Genomic DNA, 26,894 nt, shown 5'->3' with positions numbered 1-26,894 from the left:
AATAGCCCTTGAATAAACTGAGATGCAGAGACCAAATTCACATAGTTAGAAGTGCCTCAGTATTCTTGCTCCGTGTATTAACACACAACACATTTCATTGAGTTTATTTTGGTCTTCAAGCTTCTTGATGCCAATAATCATCAATTAATTCATTCATGATACAGCCAGCAGAATACTGTAGCCATAAGGGCACTTAGTCACTTTTCAGTTACATGTGGACTATTCATGCTCCCTTCTAAACTTCAGGCTGGCTTTGTCTTATTGGTAATATATACTCATAGAAAGCTAACTTCTGGGTGCTCAGATACTTAACTTCTGAAAATATGTTGAAATAAACCAAATATAAATAAGAGATTAGACCTACCATTGAGATGAAACATATTCTAAGATAAAAAATATGTGACTTCTCAATGAATTGCTATTTCTGTGTACAATACTTTTTCTGTATGATTGATGAATATCATCAAGAATAGGCTGCCTACAATGTTGATAACTAAGTTTACTTTGCAATTCTAAATGCAGTTCATAGCACTTTATTAGCTCAGAGAGAGGTTAGTAGGATGAATCCAGTTTCCATAAGCCCTTCTAAATGGGAAGTAAGACCTCTCCCACATGAATGAGTATTTTTAATGAATTAGAGATAAAAATAGTGTATCTAAATGTTCCCTTCGGGGAGAGGTTGTGTACAGGAGCTCTCTATTGCCAAACTTTCACGTAAGGTCAAGCCCAGGATTACAAGCTATAACCATGTTTGCCATCTTTAAAGCAATTCTTCATATTTAAGAACAAATCAATTTTTTGACATACAGTGTCCAAGTATGGGGTCTGGTATAACCTTAGGGAGACAGAGTCTGCTGTGTAACTAAAATCAACCCATAACTACTGGTGGACAATCCATAAAGATTACTGAATGAAAGAAGTAATAAATATTGTCCTCAACAATGTCAATGTTTCATTATCTAAAAATGTTTACTTGTGTTCTCTGTGTGACACTAGATCCCTGGCAGCAACTGGTCATGCTCACATGCCTCCCTAGAAAATAAAACACCAACACAAAACACAACAAATGAAATGTTTTTGATTTGAAAAAACCTATAGCAAGCAGTGTTGATCATGGCTCTAAGAATGCAAGTTAATTAAATTTGATGATATCTGAAATATTTAAACCTTTATTTATTAATAAACATCACAGAGGGAAAAGAAACATTCAAATGGCACAAAGTAGGTAAAATAAATGTTTACTATTTTTGGTCTCATTTAAAATCTTTTGTCAGTTGAATTTACTCTAAGCTTTACAAAAAGGATTCTTATATAGAAGAGAAAGACATATTTTACCAAAAGAAAGAAGTAAACAAATGTTTAATTCCACTATACCTTCTAAATTGAGAACTGTTGTGAATGACTTCCCTAATACTGTGAAAATTAGTTGGTGATGATTAGAGGCCAAGGCAAGAATTTCATAATGAAGACAAAATATATAGGCTTCTTTCAAACACAGGGATCCATGCATACATGTACTATTGCTGTTTTTAAATTCAGGCTGAATGAAAATAACTTACCTGACACAACAATAATGAGAATCTTAGCATTGGTACCTAAGAGACTATGGAAGAATTTCAGGGTAGCTGGGATGTCTTTTACATAATACAGCATCTAGAAATGAGGAAAAAGAAATGAGATGCTTCTTTATGTTGAAGTCTTTATTGCTTGGGCTAGATACTCCTAGAAAGTTTGATTTTCTAGTTGAGTTAATTTTTATCGAAGAAAACACTTAAGAAATTTAAAAATAAAAGACGTTGCATGAAGACATAGAACAATAATGTGAGAAAATATTTGGGGAAATGGAAAAGTATGGTATTTGTTCGACTAGAGTGAAATGGTTTTAAATTTACCCTTTCTGGCTTCCATAGCACACACATTTATAGCTGGAGACACTTAGTCACCATTCCACATAGGGACATGAATCCTATGCCTATTCTATAATTTCTGAATTGCAGTTCTTCTGGGAGAAAATGGTTTCGGCACCATAAAAACAGATCCCATTTCATGGAACGTTGCTTTACAATTAAGCCCTTTGCACTAGCTTCTCCATATGCTCACAGATGCTTTTTTAAAATCACAGAAAATGTGACAGGCTCTGATGATGTCAGATTCTGTCGGAAGTTGGACTAAATAAAGCATGAGGTTATCTGCTTGGCCACAGGGAGTTTAGGGGTCAGGCCACCCATTTTTAATAATTATGGACCAATCTCTAGTGAAATACAGGCCTTTCCATCCAACACAGAGCTTGGACTTAGGTATTGACAATGGGAAATTGTTCCCCATGGCTTGCATCTTTGGATCCCACCCCCATAGACACTTCTTATATCTCATCTTCATCTTTGTTGGACAAGAATTCAATGTTCCATATAGCTTGTCCTTAGAGAATTCATTGCACAAAAGAAAAGTACTTTAGCTATGGCTCTTTCATATGAATGAATGAAATAAAATGGACCTGACCTGTGCATGGCTCATGGTGCCTTAGGGGCCACACTCCACATTTTCCACCACAGGGACCACAGGCAGGTACCCAAATATAGCAAATCAATATGATGACTAATAATCTGCAATATGACCTGGCTAGAAATGCAGAGGTGGCCCATAGAAGATCCCTTAAATTTTTCTCAAAGACAGTGAAATTTTCTGAATTAACAGTGAGGTTGTAAAAGTATCATGACAGTGTGAGGACTATAGTGAGTAATAGAGAGGCAGAGATGCTGCACAGAAAAATGGGGCGTAGACAGAGATGGAGAGAGAAGAACAGGATAGAGATGCAGAGGAAAACAGAATTGCTGTAAGAAAAAAGGAACAAACATGGAAGTTTTAAGAGAAATAGGAAAGAGAAGTTGATTCCCGAAATCACAACATTTATAACAGAGAAAAGAATGGGATCCAGGGTTAAGCAGTGGGAGTGTTTTTTGATAAAAGGAGGTTTTTGCAATAAGATGGAAGAAGGAGATGGTGCACAAATGCAGTTATGTTTGCAAAGTTAGCAGGTGAAAAATGAGTTTCTATCTGGTAGTTTCTATTTTCTCTATACATTGTGAAGTGAGGTCATCGGTTCAGAACGAATGATCTGGGAGAGATTGCAGGAGTAGTAAGGAGAGAGGGGAGTTATAAAACAGTTATGTGAGGAAGTGGGACCAAAAGCAAATCTGGTAGAGAAATATCTTGGCATTCTGGACAGTGATAAGTACTATCTGACAGGCAAAAGATTTCATCAGCTAACGAAGCAGAGACATAGAATTGCCTGTATATGACGAAATCGGAGTATTTCTTCCTTTGACTTGTAGTAAGTTTATTCTTTTGGGGTGACTATCATTGTAGACCAGGAAGAAAAATAGTGTTTTGTTGTTAATCAAGTGGTATTGCCAAAATATGTACATTTCCCGATGGTAACCAGCATCCAAAACCCATACATCCCTTATGCTATTCAGAAATATTAGTTATCTCTGGAAATCCAGCCCCATGTTATCTACTCAATAGTCACTCCTTTTCTATAACATGTGTGAGTCAGTTTGTTGGATCTGGATGATAGAAGTACAAATTTATCGAACTGAGGCATCATTTAATCTGCCCCTTCGACGATATGTCCACTATAGAAACACTCTGGGACATTGGTCCACCCAAACCTTTAGAGTCACTAGAGAATATGTTATGATGTTATCATTATCAAATCTCTATATAAACATTCAATGATATAAAAATAAATTAAAGACTGGGTGCAGTGACTCACACCTGTAATTCCAACACTGTTGGAGGTTGAGGTGGGAAGATCACTTGAGCCTAGGATTTCAAGACCAGTCTGGGCAACATAGTATGGCCGCAGCTCTACAAAAAATAAAAAAATTAGTTGGGTGTGGTGGTGCACACCTGTGGTCTCAACTAACCAGGAAGTTGGAGTGGGAGGATTGCTTAAGCTCAGGAGGTTAAGGCTACAGTGAGCTAAGATCATGCCACCACACTCCAGCCTGGGTGACACAGCGAGACTCCCATCTCAAAAAAAGAAATAAGAATTAAGCCAACATTTTAACAATGGATAACTGTAGAGGTATTTTGATTAGAGAAAACTGGTTTTTTGAATGTTAAAGAGAATCTTAGTATTATAAACATCTTTATCCTTTATTTCAGCAGATCATGGTCACTTGTAAAATTAGAAATCACAAGATTTTCATTTTCCTTTTAAAAGTTAGAATAGTAGGTATTCATTATATTATATATATCGGAAAAGTCTTCTTTTTATAATACATATTCTTACCTGAATCATATGAATAAAGTCCCACTTTTGAACCTCCTTTTTCTCCAACATTCTTCTTTGATATTCAGATGATGTCTCGTTATGCCAAGCAAACTTTACATTCTCAAGGTTTGATGTCTTGGCTACAAGCTCTAAAATACAGAGAAGAGGTGACACACCATCAATTTTAATTGCAAATGTGGAACCCATTTCCATTTAGAATTTTAATGCAATCAATGTTATATACAAACTGATAGAAAGAACATTTTTCTTTCTTATGTCTGGGAGACCAGAGAGTTCATACTGCTTTTTTTCTAGTATTTAACGAAATTAGAGGTGAAAGAAAGAGTCAGTAAGAAATAATTACAAGAACCCTGGGCAGATATAGGTTATATTGTCTTAGTATTAATGAAGAATCAACCAGTGAATTTTATCAATGGAAAGTGAATTGGAAACAGATGATATGTTTGTATAATTCAGGAGTAGGCAAACCACTGTCCAGGGACTATATCTAGCCTGCTACTTATTTTTGTATGAAGTGCAAGCTAAAAATTGTTCTACTTCCTGATTTTGTGTCACTGCCATTCATGTTTCACGTCATTATATTTTTGAATGATTTAAAAAAACAAAAGAAAGATGCTATTTCATATGTGAAAATGATATGAAATTCAAATTTTAGTGTTTACAAATAAAGTTTTATTCAAACACAGCCATGCTCATTAGTTTACCTTTTTTTGGCTGCCTTTGTGGCACATGGCAAGTTGATTAGTTGTGACAGAGACTGGGCTGACCTTCTGAGTCTAAAATATTTCCTATTTGGTCTTTGCCAGGAAAAGTTTGTGAACTTTTACTGTAACCCACTAAACATAAGCTCTTTAAGGTTGGTTTAAATAATTCTGGACCAATGAATGAATCTCTATCTAAGCATAAACATCAAAAGGTAATCATTGACGACAACTGGGGAATGGATTAAGCGTCAATAGAAAAGGGAGTTTATTATTCACTGTTCACATTTTGAGATGTTTAGTCATGCCTGCCAAGAACTAATTCAGTTCTTCTCCCACTAAGCTTATGAAAAGCATACCACAGTAACTATATTATTAATCATTCAAGGGAACAATTTGAGTTAAGTCTTTTGGGATAGGATCTGGGGTAGAGGACCAGGAGTTTCAGGTACCTTTGTATTTGGCAATTTGTTCAGCACTTGGCTCAACAACTTCATTGTTGATACAAACTCCTGGGTATTGAGCCTGAACTTTGGAGACAATTTGAAGATCAATTTCACCTGGAAGATAAACATATGGGACAGGTCACATCATTCCAGCAAGAAATGATTAAAAACAATTTTAGCTGATTTATTATTTGCCCTACCTTTACTAGGAAAGCCTAGCATAAATAAAGAATAATGTTCAACTGCTGCCCTGCCATGAGGCCTGTGATGCTGAACAGTTAGGTTCTAAGTAGGCATAGTAATGTGACTCAAGGAGGGCTGTGAGTGCCATTCATTCGTTCATATGATCTTTAACATCTATCACTATATTTCATCAAATCAAAGATGCTGTTGATTGTAGAAGGAAATTAACCCTTATTTTTGTTTCACCAAGTTAGAAAAAAGCCACTGTCAATTATAATTTTAAGATTTTATCAGCTGGACAGCATAACAATATCAGAGGTATTAAAATATGAAAAAAAAATGCACCTCAGAATTGGTAGAGTAGGCTAGGCCAGAAGAGTACAAGAAAAAAAAGTCAGATTAAAACAGGGTACAAATAAGTCAGGTAAAATAAAGAAGAAAAACATGTCAGATATCTGCCCTCATAAACACTATTATCTGTAACGCAGACACAGAAATAGCCCTGGCTCAGTTGAATCAAGGTAGGAAAGGGGAAGAGAACATGTGGGGAGAGGATGAGAGATGAGGCCAGGGTGATGGTGCTTCATGGGGGAAGATCACTAGTGAACTCTGTCACTCTCAGGGTAAATGGGAGTTAGCCCAGAAACTGTGGGGAAGTGAGGGATTGCAGATACAGGGGACAAGATGACAGACACACACACAGAAAATAGAAGAGTGTATTTGGAACTACCAGCAGTCTGGATTTCTTAGAATATGGAGCAAGGCAGGGCCTCCAAGCAAGAGGTGATTCCAGAAAGGTATGATGAGGTGACTATGAGCAAGGCAGATATTTATTCATACTTATATTATTCATATTATTATATGAATATAATATAATAATTATATTATTCACATATATTATTCATATTATACCATGTTTCAGGCACTGCACTAGGCTCTACAGAATGATTATAAGGGTCAGTAGATACTTGCCCTGGTGAAAATTCAGCCTGTAAGGGATAGTGTAAGAGAGATGACAATAATCAGATGGATTTGAGTTTTAAACCTGTCTTCTTCACTTACTCGGTATATACAACTTTGGGCAATTTGCTTTACCTCTCCAAGCTTCATTTTTTTAATTAGAAAAATAAAAATAATAATAGTACCTAATTTATTAGTTGTGAAGGTTAAATGAAGTAATGCATATAATGCACAGTGCAAAATAAAGTTGGCACTGAATAAATGTTAGCTGTTCATTATTTTTATTGTTATCTTGAGTCCATCTCTTGAAAAAATCTCTTCTCTCCCTATTGCTGATACCTCCAACTTATGCTTTGCACTTTTATTCAATTAGGTTACGATGTTGACCTTCATTAAAATGGAAATACCTCCTGGCAAGATTAGCATAGGAAAATGATGTTAGTCTTTAACATTTGGCATAAATGACATTAACAGAACCTTTCCAAGGTTGCACATGGCAGGAAGCAAAAGCAGAGGTCATAAGACTGGGAGGTCTGGAAGGAAAGAGATGAGGAAGATAAACCAGGAATAGAAGATGCTAGACTAGGAAAAGACAGTGGTCCAGAAGCATATGAGTCCCAAATACTGGCAATAGGAGATGGCATACATGGTGTGTGTGGAGGGAAGGAGGGAGAGTGGGAAGGAAGCTGAAATAGAGTATGAAGTCACTTATGTGACCATTTTCTTCACAGCCAGCCCTACCTACTTAAAATCGTGTATTTCTTCATTGATAACTATGGCTGCCATTTATTATTGGCCGCCTACTAATTGCCAAACACTGTGCTAGGCTCTTTACCTGGAATATCTCATTAATCCTGACAGCAAGTTCCATGATATTATTAATATTCCCAACTGGATTAGGTGATTTGATTATGTTGACATTCAAGGGATATTGATATACCTGAAGTTTAAGTCACATTTGTCTAAATCTACAATATTTGTTCTTCTAACTACTTCATATAAGAAGTAGAAAGATAACAAACACTAAAAAGACATGAAAAGCCTTTTATTCTTCTGTTCAGCGACCATTTTGAAGGGAAAAAAAGATAACTAAGACAAAAGCCTGATAAGAATAGCTGTGGGCTAATGGGAAATAGATTCTAGTTTGCTCCCAAAAGACTAGAGACCAAAATTTTCTATTCTTGCCTCATATTAACCTAGCTACACATTTTAAATGAAAAATTTGAGGATCTCAAATTTGACATTTTGAAAAAGATAACTGAAATGCAATTATATTCCCTCAGGACTTGATGAGCTCTGCTCCAAAGATGGACCTAGACATTTCAGGTTGGCCTGGTTGGCAAAATATATCTAGCACAATCTGGAACATGTTCACAGCCAGGCAGTCCCTCTTCCTGGGGCACTGATAGAGGACACAATGCTAGAATCACAACTGACATACGGAAACCATTGGTTTGCATAACACCCTCTAGAGTGTAAGCCCATGTGTGCTGGATTCCTAGCAAAAATAAATTAAGTTTAAGAAGAGGCGATAATGCAACTATTTCCTTAAGAGTCAATTAGAACATAAAATCTATTTCTGACCTCATAAGTAGGGTGACCATACTTGTTTGTCAGGGACATTTCCATTTTATACCTGTTGTTTTAGTGTCCATCTGCTTTTGTTTTTTGGTCCTAACTTGTTCATATGTTTGTTGGCTGCATAAATGTCTTCTTTTGAGAAGTGTCTGTTCATATCCTTTGCCCCCTTTTTGATGGGGTGTTTTTTTTTTTTCTTATAAATTCATTTAAGTTCCTTGTTAATTCTGGATATTAGACCTTCGTCAGACGGGTAGAGTGCAGAAATTTTATCCCATTCTGTAGGTTGCCTGTTCACTCTGATGATAGTTTCTTTTGCCGTGCAGAAGCTTTTTAGTTTAATTATATCCCATTTGTAAATTTTGGCTTTTGTTGCAATTGCTTTCGGCATTTTTGTCATGAAGTCTTTGTCCATGCCTATGTCCTGAATGGTATTGACTAGGTTTTCTTCTAGGTTTTTATGGTTTTAGGTTTTACATTTAAGTCTTTAATCCACCTTGAGTTAGTTTTTGTGTAAGGTGTAAGGAAGGGGTCCAGTTTCAGTTTTCTGCATATGGCTAGCCAGTTTTCCCAGCACCATTTACTGGATAGGAGATCCTTTCCCTGTTGCTTGTTTTTGTCAGGTTTGTTGAAGATCAGATGGTTGTAGATGTGTGGTGTTATTTCTGAGGTCTCTGTTCTGTTTCATTGATCTCTATGTCTGTTTTGGTACCAGTACCATGCTGTTTTGGTTACTGTAGACTTGTAGTTTGAAGTCAGGTAGCATGATGCCTCCAGCTTTGTTCCTTTTGCTTAGGATTGTCCTGGCTATATGTGATCTTCTTTGATTAGATATGAAACTTAAAATAGCTTTTTTCTAATTCTGTGAAGAATGTCAATGGTATTTTGATGGGAATAGCATTGAATCTATAAATCAATTTGGGCAGTATGGCCATTTTCATAAAATTGATTCTTCTTATCCAGGAGGATGGAATGTTTTTCCATTCGATTGCATCCTCTCTTACATCCTTGAACAATGCTTTGTAGTTCTCCTTGAAGAGGTTCTTCACATCACTTTTAGCTGTATTCCTAGGTATTTTATTCTCTTTGTAGCAATTGTGATTGGGAGTTTATTCATGATTTGGCTCTGTATTTGTCTATTGTTGGTGTAAAGGAATGCTTGTGATTTTTGCACATTGATTTTGTATCCTGAGACTTTGCTGAAGCTGCTTATCAGTTTCAGAAGTTTTTAGGCCGAGATGATGGGGTTTTCTAGATATACAATCATGTTGTCTGCAAACAGAGACGATTTGACTTCCTCTCCTCCTATTTGAATACCTTTTATTTCTTTCTATTGCCTGATTGCCCTGGCAACAACTTCCAATACTATGTTAAATAGGAGTGGTGAGAGACGACATCCTTGTCTTGTACCAGTTTTCAACAAGAATGCTTCCAGCTTTTGCCCAGTCAATATGATATTGGTTGGGTAAATTCACCATAAATAGTTTTTATTATTTTGAGATATGTTCCATTAATACCTAGTTTATTGAGAGTTTTTAACAAGAAAAGATGTTTAATTTTATCAAAGGCCTTTTCTGCATCTATTGAGATAATCATGTGGTTTTTGTCTCTCATTCTGCTTATGTGATAGATTATGTTTTTTGATTTGTGTATGTTGAACCAGCCTTGCATCCCAGGGATGAAGCCGACTTGATCCTGGTAGATAAGTTTTTTGATGTGCTGCTGAATTCCATTTGCCAGTATTTTATTGAGGATTTTCCCATCGATACTGATCAGAGATATTGGCCTGAAGTGTCCTTTTTTTTGTTGTGTCTCTTCCTGATTTTGTTATCAGGATGATGCTGGCTTCATAAAATGAGTTAGGGAGGCATCCCTCCTTTTCAATCGCTTGTAATAGTATCTGAAGAAATGGTACCAGCTCCTCTTTGTATTTCTGGTAGGACTCAGCTGTGAATCCATCTGGTCCTGGACTTTCTTTGGTTGGTAGGCTATTAATTACTGCCTCAATTTCAGAACTTGTTATTGGTCTATTCAGGGATTCCACTTCTTCTTGGTCTAGTCTTAATGGGGGAGGGGGGAAGTGCCCAGGAATTTAACCATTTCTTCTAGAGTTTCTAGTTTATAATGTAGAGGTGTTTATAGTATTCTCTGATGGTAGTTTGTATTTCTGTGGGGTCAGTAGGGATATCCCCTTTACCATTTTTTATTGTGTCTATTTGATTCTTCTCTCTTTTCTTCTTCATTAGTCTAGCTAGCAGTCTGTCTATTTTGTTAATTTTTTCAAAAAACCAGCTCCTGAACTCATTGATTTTTTTTTTTGAGGTTTTTTTGGGTCTCTACCTCCTTTAATTCTTCTCTGATCTTAGTTATTTCTAGTCTTCTGCCAGCTTTTGGATTAGTTTGTTCTTGCCTCTGTAACTCTTTTAATTGTGATGTTAGGGTGTCAACTTGAGATCTTCAAGCTTTCTCATAGGGCCATTTAGTGCTATAAATTTCCCTCTTAACACTGCTTTAGTTGTGTCCCAGAGATTCTGGTACGTTGTCTCTTTGTTCTTGTTAGTTTCAAAGAACTTCTTGATTTCTGCTTTAATTTCATTATTTACCCAGGAGTTATTCAGGAGCAGGTTGTTTAATTTCCATGTAATTGTGTGGTTTTGAGTGAGTTTCTTAATCCTGAGTTCTAATTTGATTGCACTGTAGTCTGAGAGGCTGTTATGATTCCAGTTATTTTGCTTTTGCTAAGGAGTGTTTTATTTCCAATTATGTGGTCGATTTTAGAATAAGTGCCAAGTGGCATTGCAAAGAATGTATATTCTGTTGATTTTGCAGATGTCTACTAGGTCCACTTGATCCAGAGCTGAGTTTAGGTCCTGAATATCCTTATTAATTTTCTGTCTCATTGATCTACTGATAACACCCACTGACAGTGGGGTGTTAAAGTCTTCCACTATTATTGACTGGGAGTACACCTCTCTTTGTAGGTCTCTAAAAACTTGTTTTATGAATCTGGGTGCTCTTGTATTGGGTGCATATATATTTAGAATAGTTAGCTCTTCTTGTTGAATTGTTCCCTTTACCATTATGTAATGCCCCTGTCTTTTTTGATCTTTGTTGGTTTAAAGTCTGTTTTGTCAGAGACTAGGATTGCAACCCCTGCTTATTTTTTGCTTTCCATTTGCTTGGTAAATTTTCCTCCATCCCTTTATTTTGAGCCTATGTGTGTCTTTGCATATGAGATGGGTCTCCTGAGTACAGCACACTGATGGGTCTTGACTCTTTATCCAATTTGCCAGTCTGTGTCTTTTAATTGGGACATTTAGCTCATTTACATTTAAGGTTAGTATCATAATGTGTGAATTTGACCCTATCATCATGCTGCTGTTTGGTTATTTTGTACACTAGTTGTTGCAGTTTCTTCATAGTGTCATTGGTCTTTATATTTTGATGTGTTTTTGCAGTGGCTGCTACTGGCTTTTTCTTTCCATATTTAGTGCTTCCTTCAGGAGCTCTTGCAGGACAGGCCTGGTGACAACAAAATTCCTCAGCATTTGCTTGTCTGGAAAGGATTTTATTTCTCCTTCACTTATGAAGCGAGTTTGGCTGGATATGAAATTCTAGGTTGAGTTTTTTTTTTCTTTAAGAATGTTGAGTATTGGCCCCCAAACTTTTCTGACATGTAGAGTTTCTGCTGAGAGGTCTGCTGTTAGTCTGAGGGGTTTCCCTTTGTAGGTGACCTGGCCTTTCTCTCTGGCTGCCCTTAACAATTTTCCTTCATTTTAATCTTCAATCTGATGATTATGTGTCTTGGGGAGTATCTTATTATGATTTTCTTGTGGAGTATCTTAATGATGTTGCCTGTATTTCCTGAATTTGCATGTTGGCAGTCTTGCTAGGTTGAGGAAATTCTCCTGGATAATATCCTGAAGTGTGTTTTCCAGCTTGTTTCCATTCTCTCCATCTGCTTCTTGTACTCCAATCAATTGTAGGTTTGGTCTTCCTATGAAGTCCCATATTTCTTGGAAGCTTTGTTCATTCCTCTTCATTCTTTTTTCTCTAATCTTATCTGCATGCCTTATTCCAGGAAGGTGGTCTTCAGACTCTGACATCCTTTCTTCCACTTGGTTGATTCAGCGATTGATATATGTGTATGCTTCAGGAAGTTCTTGGGCTGTGTTTTTCAGCTCCCTCACATTGTTTATGCTCCTCTCTAAACTGGTTATTCTAGTTAGCAATTCCTCTAACATTTTATCAAGGTTCTTAGCTTCTTTGTATTGGGTTAGAACATGCTCCTTTAGATCTGTATAGTTTTTTATTACCCATCTTTTGAAACCTATTTCTGTCAATTTGTCCATCTGATCCTCCCTCCAGTTCTGTGACCTTGATGGAGAAACATTGAAATCATTTGGAGGAGTAAAGACAGTCTGACTTTTTGGGGTTTTAGCATTGTTTCATTGATATTTTCTCAACTTCTTGAGTTTGTCTAGTTTTGGTCTTTGAGGCTGCTAACCTTTGGACAGGGTTTTTGTGGAGACTTGTTGTTGTTGTTGTTGATGCTGCTGTTGTTGCTTTCTGCTTGTTTGTTTTTCTTTCAATGTTTAGGTCCCTCTTCTGTAGGGCTGCTGCCATTTGCTGGGGGTTCACTTCAGGACCTATTTTTCTGATTCGCTCTTGTCCCTGGAGATGTTACTCAAAGAGGCTAGAGAACAGCAAAGTTGAGTGCCTGTTTCTTCTTCTGGGACTTCTGACCTTGAGGGGCATCAGCCTGATGCCAGTAGTAACACTCCTGTATAAGGTGTCTGACCACCTCTATTGAAGAGTCTCACCCAGTTGGGTGGCATAGGGAACAGGACCTGTTGAACACAGTGCCTCACTTGGGGGGAACCCACTTGTCTGGGCTGCCTGGATTCCTCAGAACTACCAAGAGGAAAGGCTAAGTCTGCTGGTCCACAGAGACTGCAGCCATCCCTCTCCAAAGTGAACTCAGGCCCAGGGAGATCCAGGTTCTGTCCCTGAGCCTCTGGCTGGTGTTACTGGAGTTCAGGTGGTGAAGACTCACCCAGTGAGGAAGGATGGGTCAGGGTCAGGGCTGAAGAGGCACTCTGGCCACAGACTGCCACAGCCAGTGTGTTGGACTGGGACGGACAAGTCTTGGGACCAAGCTGTCCAACCTCCCTTTCTCCAGCAGGGGAAAAGCACAGCCTGGGGCTATAGAGATGGATGCCGCCCTTCCGCTGCCCAGGGAGCTTTGTGTCAGGCAGATGCGAATTCCAGTGCTGTCTGCTGCTCCTCCCCCAGGGAGCTCAAATAGCTTTGACAGCAGGCAGCCAGAGCCAGTGCTGGTCACCCCTCCCCCCAGGAGTTCGGTAGGCTTAAACAGATTCCTTCCAACTGAGAGACTAAGAGTCTGTGCATTCTTGGGTTGGGACGCTAGTCCCTGGTGGTGTGGGTTCACGAGTGGGATCTTCCAATCTGTGGGTTGCACAGTTCTGTGGAAAAAGCACGCTCACCCATTGCCTCTCTTGGCTGGTGGGAGGGGACTCCCCCATCCCATGGGGCTCTTGTGTGGGCCGCCACACCACACCGTTCTTCTTTCTCTTCGTGGTTCACGCCAGCCTCCTAGTCAGTTCTGATGAGAGAATCTGGATGCCTTGGTTGCTGGTGAAGTATTCACAAGGTTATTACGGTTTTTTTCGATGAGAGCCTCCAAACGCTGCTGTTTCTAGTTGGCCATCTTGGCCCCGCCCTGTGTTATTTTTATAATAGGTATTAGTATTTCTTACTGTGATATATATGCAAGAAATAATACAATCATCTATATCGATAGCTAGCTATATAAATATCTACTTCTATTTACATACATATATGTCTTTATAGAAATGCATATATCAATATGTGTGATATTATTTATATCTATATATATTAGTTTTTATCTATGGCTCCTGGCTTATGATTCCCATAGCCCTTACTAATAGTCTTTTATTATAATGTTATGGTGCTTTTGGCATCAGGAGCAGATCTTAGAAAACCTTTCACCTACACAAGACAGGACTAAAACATTTTTCCACCTTTCTGATTGAGGGTCATAAAACCTCATTTCAGAGGAGGTCCTGTCCCATATTCTAGAGGAATTAATGCTGCACAGAGAGATCAAGAAGAATCTGAACAGATAGGCCTCACTAGGTTTCCCCACTCAGTCTATCAGCATTAGATTACAACCTTTTTGTCCAATCACATTACTACATGGTTGTCCATGCTTCAGTCATGCCTATCCAATGAAGTTTTCATAAAAGGCCCAAGAGAACAGGATTTGAAGAGCTTCCAGATAATGAACATGTGTAGGCTCCTGAAGGGTGGCATATCCAGGTAGAGCATGAAAGCTCTGTGTACCTTCTCTCATACCTTACCCTATGCATCTCTTCATCTGTAGCCTTTGTAACATCCTATATAATAAACAAGCAAATGTAAGCCAGTTTCCCTGAGTCCTGTGAGCCACTTTAGTAAACTAATCAAACCCAAAGAGGAGTTGTGGAAACCTCAACTTGAAGCTGGCTGCTCAGAAGTTCTGGAGGCCCAAACTTGCAACTGGTGTCTGAAAAGGGGACAGTCTTTGTGGAACTGAGCCCTCAACCCGTGGGATCTGACATTATTTTCAGGAAGACAGCATCAGAATTGAATTGAATTGGAAGACACCTAATGGTATCTGCTGCTTGGTGTTGGGAGAAAAAAACTTCATGCATTTGGTCACAGAAGTCTTCAGTGTTGATTGTTGTGGTGAGAGAGCAGAGGAAAAAGTTTGAGTTTTTCCCTCAGAATATATACATATGTATGTACATATAAATACATGTGTGTATATATACATATCCATAAGATATAAAATCATAAAATAAAATATTCCTTGACATTGTATTCTATATGATTTGCTTTTCAGTATCCCTCAGAAATAGGAGACATATATTTTTAAAAACTAATTTATACCCATAATCTCCAACATAATATTGAAAGAGAAGAACAAAGTTGGAGAATTGACACTACCTGACTTCAAGACTTACCATAAAGCCATATTAATCAAAACAGCCTGGTATTGGCAAAAGAATAGACAAATAGATCAGTGGAACAGAATAGAGGGACCAGAAATAGACCCACATAAATATAGTCAACTAATCTTTGACAAAGGAGCAAAGGCAATACAATGGAGCAAAGATAGTCTTTTCAACAAATGGTGCTGCAACAACTGGATACCCACCTGCAAAAAAATGAATCTAGACAACGGACCTTACGTCCTTCACAAAAATTAACTCAAAATGAATCATAGAACTATGTGTAAAACATAAAACTGTAAAATTCCTAAAATATAACATACAGGAAAACCTAGATGACCTTGGGTATGGCGATGACTTTTTAGATAGAAACCAAAGGCATCATCTACGAAATAAGTAATTAATAAGCTGAACTTTATTAAAATTAAAAACTTCTGCTCTACAAAAGAAAATGTCAAGAGAACGAGATGACAACCATGAAAGAAAATAATTGAAAAGAGCACATCTGAAAAAGGACTATTATCCAAAGTATACAAAGAACTCTTAAATCTCAACAATAAGAAAACAACCAGCACAATTAACAATTGGGTCAAAGACCTAAACACCTCACCAAAGAAGATATATAAATGACAAATAAATATATAAAAAGATATTTCGTATCATATGACATCAATGAAATGCAAATTAAAACATTAACGAAATACCATTACACACCTGGAAGGGCCAAAATCCAGAGCACTAATGACAACAAATGCTGGGGAAGATGTGGAGCAACAGGAACCCTCATTCGCTGCTGGTGGGAAAGGTAAGTCTGGGGCCACTTTGGAATACAATTTGGCAGTTTCTTAAAAAACTAAACATAATCTTACCATAGGATTCAGTAATCAAGCTCTTTGGTTTCTACCCAAAGGAGTTGAAAACTTATAGTCACACAAAAATCTGCACATAGATGTTTATTAGCTTTATTCATAATTGCCAAAGCTTGGAAGTAACCAAGATGTGTCGTTCAGCATATAAACTGATAAGTAAAAGAACAAACAAACAAAAAATCTGTGGTACATGCAGAAAATAGAACATCATTCAGCACAAGAAAGAAATGAGTTACTAAGCCATGAAAAGACATGGAAGAAACTTAAATGCATATTTTTAACTGGAGGGAGCCAATCTGAAAAGCTTACATGCTGTATGATTTCAACTAGATGACACTGTGAAAAGACAACATTATGGAAACAGTGAAAAGATCAGTGGTTGCCAGGGGGTGAGGGGTGGAGGTGAAGGGATGGAGCATAGATGATTTTGGGGGCAGTAAAACTACTCTGTATAATACTATAATGGTGGATACATGCCATTATACATTTGTTTAAACTCATGGAATACAACACCAAAAGTAAACCCTAAAGTAAACTATGAGCTTCTAGTAATTATGTGTCAATGAATGTTTATCAATTGTAGCAGACTGTAATTCTGGGAGGGAATATATATATAATGGGGAGACTATCCATGCTTGAGAGCAGGAGTTGTATGGGAAATCTCTGTACCTTGCTGTCAATTTATCTGCAAACCCTAAACTTCTCTTTAAAAAACCTTTCTTTAAAATAAAACAACAAGGACAAAAATATTTATTTTTATTTTTTTGAGACAGCCTTGCCCTGTTGCCCAGACTAGAGTGCAGTGGTGCGATCTCATCTCACTACAACCTCTCCCTCCCAGGTTTAAGTGATTCTCCTGCCTCAGCCTCCCAAGTAGCTGGGATTACAGACACATACCACCATGCCAGGCTAATTTTCATATTTTTAGTAGAGACGGGGTTTCACCATAATGGCCAGGCTGGTCTCGAACTCTTGACCTCTGGTGATCTGCCTACGTTGGCGTCCCAAAGTGCTGGGATTACAGGCGTGAGTAATCATGCCTCGCCAACCAAAAGATTTATATAATCCTCTTGCCTATAAAAAGGAAAGGGGGGGGTCAATAGTTCAGATCTGTCATATTATAGTCTTGTTTAACCATTTAACATTTAGTTCATTTAGTTTTAAGTATTATCTTTTCTTGAAACATTCACCCATGCTGTTTGCTATCCATCATCACTCAAAGTTTCTTCTTCCTTTATCTTCCTTTCCTGGCCATCAAGAAGTTTACTTTGTCTCTTCTGTCCCTACTGGCAATGCCCTTATGCAGGCCAAGATTATTCATCTTTGGACTGCAATAATATTCTAAAAGGTCAGCCTACCTCTGGTCTTGTATTCCTCAAAGCCCTTACCATGACAACCATTTTAAACACTGCTAAGCAACCCATCACTTCCCTGCTTAAAATCTTCTAGTGACTATAAAATGCATGAAGGTCAAGCTGCTCCACTAAACATAGACTATCTGCCTGGCCCTTATTCTCATCTTTCACAGTTTTATATTCTGAAATTTGTGGCTCCAGAAGCCCTGAATTGCTTGCATTCTACCCTCTTTCCTTTATGTACCATCCTCTCCCATGCTTTCTCCTCTGCCTAAAAAGTTCTCCCTCACTTATTCACTTCAACTGGCTAACTCCTACACATCTAAAACTCTACCACTCATAGCTGATAATCTTAGTGGTCTTTCCCACAGAGCCCAGAAGCAGCATGAGAATCCTCTAGACACTACCCATCAATTGGCTGGAGCTGGCAACACAGATAAAACACATTTGTCTTTACTGATCCAAATTACTGCTTTTCTTCATTTATATGATATACTAGCAAAGGCTTGGTTTCAATAAGTTTGTTAAAAATAACTAAGGATACTTAAATGCTGGATTGAATAACCGAGCTGGTTTGATCATTAATCACTGCACGCATATGAGAGGTTATTATACCCTATAGAACCATGAGCCATCAGAATAAGAGATTCAAAGTAAAAACAAAAAAACAAAAACCAAAAAAAACAAAAAACAGTGGCCATTTGTCCTTTCTAACTGAATCCTTCAGAGCAGGACCCACAAGGTTATGAATATGTTCCAGTATCAGGTATGAAGTGCTCTACAAATGCTTTCAGAGAGAACACAAGCCAAACTAATGTTTCAAAATAATGGCAGAAAGTAAACTAGACTTGAGTCAAATAATTCAGAAATTCTCAACACATTCAGGGGTAAGTGAAAAAAATGTGGAAGGCAACAATCTACTTTTATTGTACATTGCAAAACTTTCTAGGAATCTTAAACTTGAGATCCAGAAAATGGCATTTAAGGAGAGTAGGGCAATACATGCTCAGTTTATAGTCAGTCTCTTCCGACATGTGACCTCTCATGGTCATTGCTTGGTCATAACTCTGATGATTGAGGACTACTTAGTTTTGACCTCCTAAGGCCTTTAGATACAAACACACCAACAGCTGTTCGGGTTAACAAAAGCCCTATTAAGAAGTGACATTAAATGTTTCTCCCTAAAGAAACAAAGTCTACAGAATTTTCTGTGACAAATAAAGAAATAATTTTGATGATTAAACAAACTCTATTCAAACATAGCATAGTATTTTCTTTCTTTTTTTCTTTTCTCCCCTTTTGTGAATAGCAAGGCAAATTAATGATTTTTCAGTCTGTGCTTGTGATGATGATGCAACTGATTTTCTCAGTTGATCCCATGTGTGTAATTTTAGCAAAGTTGGGCAAATCCAAATATGTATCAGCATAAATCAATGGGATACAGAGCACTTAATTTCAATAAGCAATGTTTAGAAAGATATGCACCAAATTAAAATCAAGAGTTATCTAATGGTGACAGAATTGTAGGTTATTTTTAATTCTTTTTTGTTTATAATTTGAAATGTTTCTATAAAAATTTATTCAAATTAATTATTCTCGAAGTGTTCATCTCCCAGTTAGAAAACCTTTCTGTGATGCTTACTTTTATGTGTCATCTCTGCTGGGCCATGGGGTGCTCAGATATTTGGTTAAACATGATTCTGGATGTGTCCGTGAGGGTGTTTTTGGATGAGATTAATGTTTGAATTGGTAGACTGGGTAAAGCAGACTGCCTTTCCTCATGCAATCAATCCAAGAGCAGAAGAGAACAGCTTGAGCTGGAACTGGTCATTTCTGGCCTTCAAACTCAGACTGAAATATCCACCCTTGTTGAGTCTCAAGCCTTCAGGCCTGCTGGCTTTGAGACTAGAACTTACACCATGGGCTCTCCTGGGTCTCCAGCCTAATGATTGCAGATCTTGGGACTTGTCAGCCTTCATCATCACATGAGCTAATTCCTTATTTTACATATTAAGGGGTGTGTGTGTGTGTGTGTGTGTGTGTGTGTGTATGTGTGTGTGTATATATATGTGTGTGTGTATATATGTGTGTGTATATATATCTATGTATATATATTATATATAATATATTTTATAAATATATACTATATATAGGATATATATATATATATATAATCTTGTTGGTTCTGCTTCTCCAGAGAACCCTGACTAATTACTACAGGTCTAAATTTATTCTGTTATTATTTTACATGCAAATGACTATCCCAAGGCATTTATCAACATATATGAAACAACTCACATTAGCAACAATTTGGCCTTTAGCTTACTGTAATCATTTAACCTCTCTACACTAATTACCATATTTACCACTAACACTAGTACCACATTTACCACTAAGTATCTAATTAAACATCTTTATTTTATTTTAATTAATTTTTTTTTTTTTTTTGAGATGGAGTCTCGCTCTCTCACCCAGGCTGGAGTGCAGTGGCGTGATCTTGGCTCACTGCAAGCTCCACCTCCTGGGTTCAAGGATATGTTGCAATGAGAGTTGTTCTCTCACATCCTGGAGGCTTACATTTGGTTTTATAAAATCACATGTATTTGATTTTAAAAGGCATGGCTGTATTATAGTAAACGTTAGTATACTGATGATGTGACTATACCTTATATCATATATGAACTTTATCTGGTGACTCCAAGAACTGGTCTTCTGAGTGGAAGACTTTCTGTTCTGGGTAAGTGCACTAGTAAAAGAGGCTACAAAATGAAATTTTTATTGCTTAAAATATATGGATAAGTAGGTAGACAGCTGATTAGATGGATGCATGAATGCACAGACAGACTCACAGACTGCTACTAGTAAGATAGTAATTGGGATGACTAGAAGAATAAACGTATGTAGGAAAGAGAGAAGTCATAACTTGGAAAAATAGGTTTTCTAGGTGCTCTGCTGTGACATTTAAAAAAGCATGTTTAAAGGGTAGGATGTGAAGATAGGCTGGAAGGAAATCCCTAACAAAAGCTCTACCAATCCTCTACTCTTTAGCTAGCACATTATGTGAAATCCTACTCTTAGGACACGGCTTCAAATTGAACATACACTTCCACTTACATTTTGATGGACATGCATTTCTGCTATTTGAGATCCCAAGGCAGTCAAGGGATAGAGTTAGAGCGGTTTTATACATTCTTAATTCTTTTTATTCTTTTAGTTTCGGTTCCTGTGGCACTGCCTTTAGCACACACCAATTTTGTCCATGCACATTTTAGGCAGATAGTGAGAAGTTGAGAGTCTTATGTGTCATGTCTCTTCTGTCTTAAACTGGTCTGTCATTATAAAATTATAATCCTAGTTTACTACTATTCAAAGGCAGAGAATAGAACTTCATGACATGATTGGTGTTATATCGTTTTATTAATCACATAATGATTATAATTAACTCATGCCAGCCCTAGCTAAATGGCCCAATCTTTTTTCTTTATCCTTATAGTGCTACCAGAATTCTGCATGCTTTTCATAGGGTATTTAAATCTCTCCTGAACTCATTTGCTCATCTACAAAATGGGAAAATATAACTCACAGTCACTCCTTACATCATATGGTAACTTTTAAAAAATGCTATTTTTATAAATTTTTTAAGTTTAATTTCTCTATGCCAAACTTATCGACAGTCTTCTATTGTAAAATCAGGACAACTGATTAATATAGTTAATTACCTCAAAAATTTAATTCCAATATTTACTTATTGTTCAGATTTTGAGATAACCAACAAGAACCAAAAATCAAAGCCTGAGACTAATTTGGGAATTTTGTGTGCTATACTGTCTTTCTTTCAATCATACACTAAGGATCCATTATATGCCAGGAAATGCCCACTGTTGGGCTTACAGAGATAATTTCTTTAAAAGTTAATAGGCACATTGACATTGCTCAAACTCACTAATAATCAGAGATGAAAATTAAAATGGCAATACAATATCATCTGATGCTCGTTGGACTTGTGAAACATCGGAAAGCTAAAGAATGCTAAGTAATGACAGGGATATTCAGATAGAGAAATTTCATCGAGGCCACTGAGAATATAGACTGGAGCAGCCACGATGGGGACTAATTTGGTAATACTTATTCAAATTAAATATATGCATAACCTATGACCCAGGAGTTCTGAATTGAGAATGTAATAAAAATGCATAAGCCAAAGAAATTCTCACATAGATGGATAAGGAGATATCGAACCACGTTTACTACAGCATTGCTTGGGATAGAAGGGGGTTAGATGGAAAGTTATAAGGCAGAAAAATTGTGGTGGATGCACAACATTCAATATTCTGTAATAGTCAGAATGCATAGATCAGATCAATACTTAGCAATACAGGTAATCTTCAGGGTATAGTACTTAGTGACAATGCAAGAAAGAGTAATCTATTGAGGGAAACCAGAATAGGTGACCTCGACATCTGCCTCTTTGACAAGAAAATTATTTTTGAGCTAAAGGCAATGAAGAAGCAGCAAATGGAGGGAAAATTTTCCCTATCCTCCTGCTTTTCTGCCTAAGGGCAGGATATAAATTCTCCTTTACTGGAGACAACTCTAAACTCTTACCAGCCCAGAGACAGCACCAGAGGAATCCGCAAACAAACTTACTCATATTTTCCACTCATATATTTACCTTCCCACAGTTTCCCAGCCTTGGAAGCCTAAAATAATTTTCCTTTGTCCTGTCATTTCCCCACAAATTTATTTTTTCTTGAAGGTGCTCTACAAGCCAGAGTTCCAAACCACCACTTCGAGTTACACTTCCATGGGGTTTGTCCCATATGATGAGCACTGAACGTTAATAAACATGTTTGTTTCCGTCTTATTAATCTATCTTTTGTTATAGGGATCCATCCCAACTAAGAATTCATGAGGGTTGAGGGGGAAATTTTTTTGTTCCCTACAATACATATTGTATATGTATATTGTATACACTATATGTATATTGTATAAAAATATACAATAGGAGAATAAAAATGTACAAATTGGTAATGGGAAACATAAAACACATTAAGTGCAATAAATTATAACAATGGTATAACGGAATTCTTCAGGGCAAAGAGTGAAAATACAAAGCCAGAGTTAGTGACTGTAGTGAGGACAAGGGAGGCTGAGTCCAAGGAGAAGAGCAGGAAATACTTTGTGGAGGATATGGAGGATATACCCCCTGGGCAAGTCTGTGTATTCTACTGTTAGCTCTCTTCCTGGTTTTGGGTGACTTACTTTAGACTACTTTAGGCTCTAGAACTTTCTCTATAATAATCATGAGCAACTACATAGGTTCTGCATGATATTTATGGATGAGGTTTTGGGATAATAGGAAAAAATCATGTGCGTCAGGAAAAATCCGACCTGGGCTTGGAGATCGGCTCCACCATCTATTACATGATGAAATGCATCTTAAACCATCTGAGCCTCAAAATATCTGAACTTCAACCCTTTCATTTTTAAAGGAAGTCCCCACAGAGTCTCCATGAGAATAAAATGCGATCACATATGTCAAGTGACTAGCAAAGTGTCTGGAAAATAATAAGCCTTCAGTAACTCTTAGCCCCTCTGTGATTCCGCTTCCAAAATAGATAGCACGTAGGCAGTTTATGTTATTATAGCATATAAAGGGAAAGAAAACTTTTTACTAAGCAATATTGAGGAGCAAATTTTTGGAAGCTAGCTGGTTATAAATTTCTTAAAAATTTAATAAATTTTAGTTTAATGAAAACTTGTTTTCTAATCAGCTGAATTGTGGATTTTTTTTTTTCACTCCTGTGTAATTTCCTACCAAACAGAATATGCTGGCTTTTTTATTTGGGAAGTTAATGAAAACTGAATTCTTAAAAATCTCCTTCCCTGTAAATCTCAATTTTTGGTACCACCCTGTCCCTCAAATCTGCCACAGCCATAGAATTAATTCCCGTGTCTCCATTCTGGGCTATGTTGAGTATTTTACTTAATTTTAAAGTCAGATATTTTTGTGGTTATAATATCCTGCTTTCACACAAGCCGTATTTTAAATGCATCATACTTACATTCAGTGAAGGGCGGATAATTGAGATCTCTGAATGTGGAACTTGTAAGTTCAAAAACAAAGAAAAGGAAGTGTCTCATTTTCCAGACAACTATTCTCCACTCCCTGAAGTTCAAGGATACATTTAATAAGATAGAAGAGAAATGCTGCATTTTTTAAAATCCAAAGACATTTAATTTAAAATGGAAAAAAATTGTGAAAAGAAAAAATTAAGGCTGGGTGCAGTGGCTCCTGCCTGTAATCCCAGCACTTTGGGAGGGAGGCCTAGGCTGGTGGATCACTTGAGGCCAGGAGTTCATGACCAGCCTGGCCAACATGGTGAACTCTCTACTAAAAATACAAAAATTATCTGGGCGTGGTGGCGTGAGCCTGTAATCTCAACTACTCAGGTGACTGAGGCACAAGAATCACTTGAGCCTGCGAGACAGAGGTTGCAGTGAGCCTAGATCGCGCCACTCCACTCCAACCTGGGTGACCCAGAAAGACTCCATTTCAAAATAGTAATAATAATAATAAGAAGAAGAAGCCTATAGAAAGACAAAACAACTCAAATTTCTTATTCACCAGAATTATCCTATGCAAATGTGTGGGCCTCTCTGTCCTTTAAATTGCATATGTGTAAAATGGATATAAAATGGTTTATGTTATAGAGTTAGAGGCATTGTAAATATTACAGGCATTATATGGAGATAATTTACCACACAGTTCATGATATATAGTAATTACTCAAGAAAGTGAAGCTATTATACATTAATTCAACCAATTTTTTGAGCACCTACTAAATGTCAGGTTCTAACCACTGGAGATGTAGCAGTGAATAAAACCGGCAAAAAAAAAAACCCTATTTTTTATGGATGGTGAGAAGTCCCACAGAGAAAACCAAAGCAACAAAGAAAAGGGAAGCTGCAGTGTGAAGGCTTTGCAATTTTCAACTGTGTGGTCAAGTAGGCTTCAAGGAAAAGGTGACACTTAAAAGAGGCTAAAGGAAACTAGGAATGAGGGAAAGGAAGATGTGCCTTATTAAACGGGCAGCTCCAAATGGCAACTCGGAAGAGTGCTCATCATGTATCCTCATGCCTGGCTTGTCTTTCTGACAGGTCCTACACAAAATGAAACACGAATTCTGCTTGAGAACCCTGGAGCTTCCCCAGATGAGAAAATCTGCAGGTCAAGAAAATAGGGGATTAAAGACTGTGGCCATATCTCCTGCCATTCTATTTCAGCCTATCCCTACTTCATTTCTCATATCAAAATATATATTATCAGCAGGAAAAAATTAATTCTATTACATGTTGCATTAAGATTATTATCATTTTTGTTCCCTCTACTAGAATATCAGGCAGTAAAAAAAATGGTTTCTAGGAAGAGCGATTGCTCATGTAACTCCGTGCTTGGAGATGAAAGATAATTTCAGCTGTGGGTTTGCAGCCAGCGCAAGAATAATCTGGTTGTGAACTGCAATGTGAAAGATAGAAGATTCCTGACAAGATCCTTTCTTTTCTTTACTTCTCTCTTTCTCTCTCTCTCTCTCCCTCCAATCCCCTGGTACCTCAGTGTTGAAGCAGTCTGTCTGTAGGAAAATATGAGTATAAAATATTAAAATAACTATAGAGTTTCAAGAAGGAGATTATAAATATAAATCCTTCGTCAAAAGGCTGTTGCCATTTGTTTTCACGTGTCTTCTGGCCCTTGGCCCAGGAAATCTACTGCCTAAGGGTTTTGCAACTGCAGGAAAAAATGTTCTACAAAACACACACTTAGAGAAAATGCTTCAAAGGGTGCTGAAGATTGAAATGTACAGATATTTGATGGAAAACTCAGAAAAGATACATCAGATACCTCAAGAAACAGAGGGTAACCACCATTCTCTTGATCAGCATCATCCTCACCATCCTCAGAGCTGAAGAATACTCGGTTCTAGGCACTGACAATCTACCTGCTCTGAAGAAAAGCTCTGCTAATCTACAACATAGCTGAGATAGCTCTTTAAGTATTCGCACAGGTATAAAACCTTTACAGGGCCGGGCGCGGTGGCTCACGCCTGTAAACTCAGCACTTTGGGAGGCCGAGGTGGGAGGATCATGAGGTCAGGAGATCGAGACCATCCTGGCTAACACGGTGAAACCCCGTCTCTACCAAAAAATATTTAAAATTAGCCGGGCCTGGTGGCGGGCGCCTGTAGTCCCAGCTACTGGGGAGGCTGAGGCAGGAGAATGGCGTGAACCTGGGAGGCGGAGCTTGCCGTAAGCCCAGATCGCGCCACCGCACTCCAACCTGGGTGACAGAGGTAGACTACGTCACAAAACAAAAACAAAAACAAAAAAAAACAAAAAAAACCCGTTACAGGTGAATCAAAATCTTCTGAAGAAAAGCTGTCAGGAAAACACACTTATTGGAGCAGTGCTTTGGGCTTCAGCTAATTAGCTGAAGATGAAGGGGAGGCCAGGGGGTCTAGTCCCTACCATCATCTCTCGTATATAAAACTATAGTTTTGTTTTTTTCTCTCTCTGGCTAAAAATTAATAATGCAGAAAACTCGGGACATAAAAAAAGGTAAAAAAGTAGAAAAGAAACATCTCATTGCTCCCTAAACTTTTATTTTTCTCCATTGATCAAATCAAGGTTTTTCTTAGTCTATCTAGGTGAGATTATTATGATGTATATAAATTATTTTGCCTCTCTCTTGAGTGTTAAACTATGAATATATCAAAATTTATTTTAATGTGTTATTTGTAGTGGCTATACTAAGGCCTTAAATGGACATGTGAAATAATTCATTTAATCATTAACCTTTCATATATAATATAAATAAAAGTATACATTTATGTAAAATACATTTATATTTGTATTTATATATACTTTATACATGGAAATATATATGGATATATGTTTATATGTGAAAATATAATTTTACATTTAATTTGTCTTATATATACATAAACTATACTTTATATATTATATACTATATATAACACATAATATATACTAACTATACTACATAACATATATAAACTATACTATATATTATACAATATACTATATTATATAATATAGTATGCTTATGCAGTATATGATATATTATATAATGTATTACCAATTATATATTATATAATATATTACTTATAATATAATAGATCACCTATTTTGTGTATATTACCTATTATGTAATATGGAGTATACTTTATACTATATATTATATAAGACTGTATTATATATTATATAATTATATTACATAATCATAAAGTATTATATAATACTATTATATATTATATACTATAGTATATAATAGTATGTATAATACAATATAGTATAGTATATAATACTATATTATATAATATATAGTATATATAGTATTATATATAATATTATATACTATATAGTATATATTATATATACTATTTA

At 36.9% G+C, this 26,894-nt stretch overlaps 1 protein-coding gene across 6 annotated transcripts in view; it reads right to left on the bottom strand.

Annotated features, from left to right (window-relative positions):
• HNMT (histamine N-methyltransferase) overlaps positions 1–26,894 on the bottom strand; it is a 48,561-nt gene that overhangs the window by 7,767 nt on the left and 13,900 nt on the right. For all 6 annotated transcript variants that reach the window (XM_077956448.1, XM_077956450.1, XM_077956449.1 and 3 more), the window contains 3 exon segments: positions 5,454–5,561; positions 4,298–4,428; positions 1,560–1,653 (listed from right to left, as the gene is read on the bottom strand). In XM_077956448.1, coding sequence (XP_077812574.1) covers positions 1,560–1,653; positions 4,298–4,428; positions 5,454–5,561 — 333 coding nt within the window.

Source organism: Macaca mulatta, chromosome 12 (assembly GCF_049350105.2).
Source record: "Macaca mulatta isolate MMU2019108-1 chromosome 12, T2T-MMU8v2.0, whole genome shotgun sequence".
Lineage (NCBI taxonomy): Eukaryota > Metazoa > Chordata > Mammalia > Primates > Cercopithecidae > Macaca > Macaca mulatta.
Note: the sequence above shows the minus strand (reverse complement) of the source record. Positions and strands in the feature narration are given on the sequence as shown.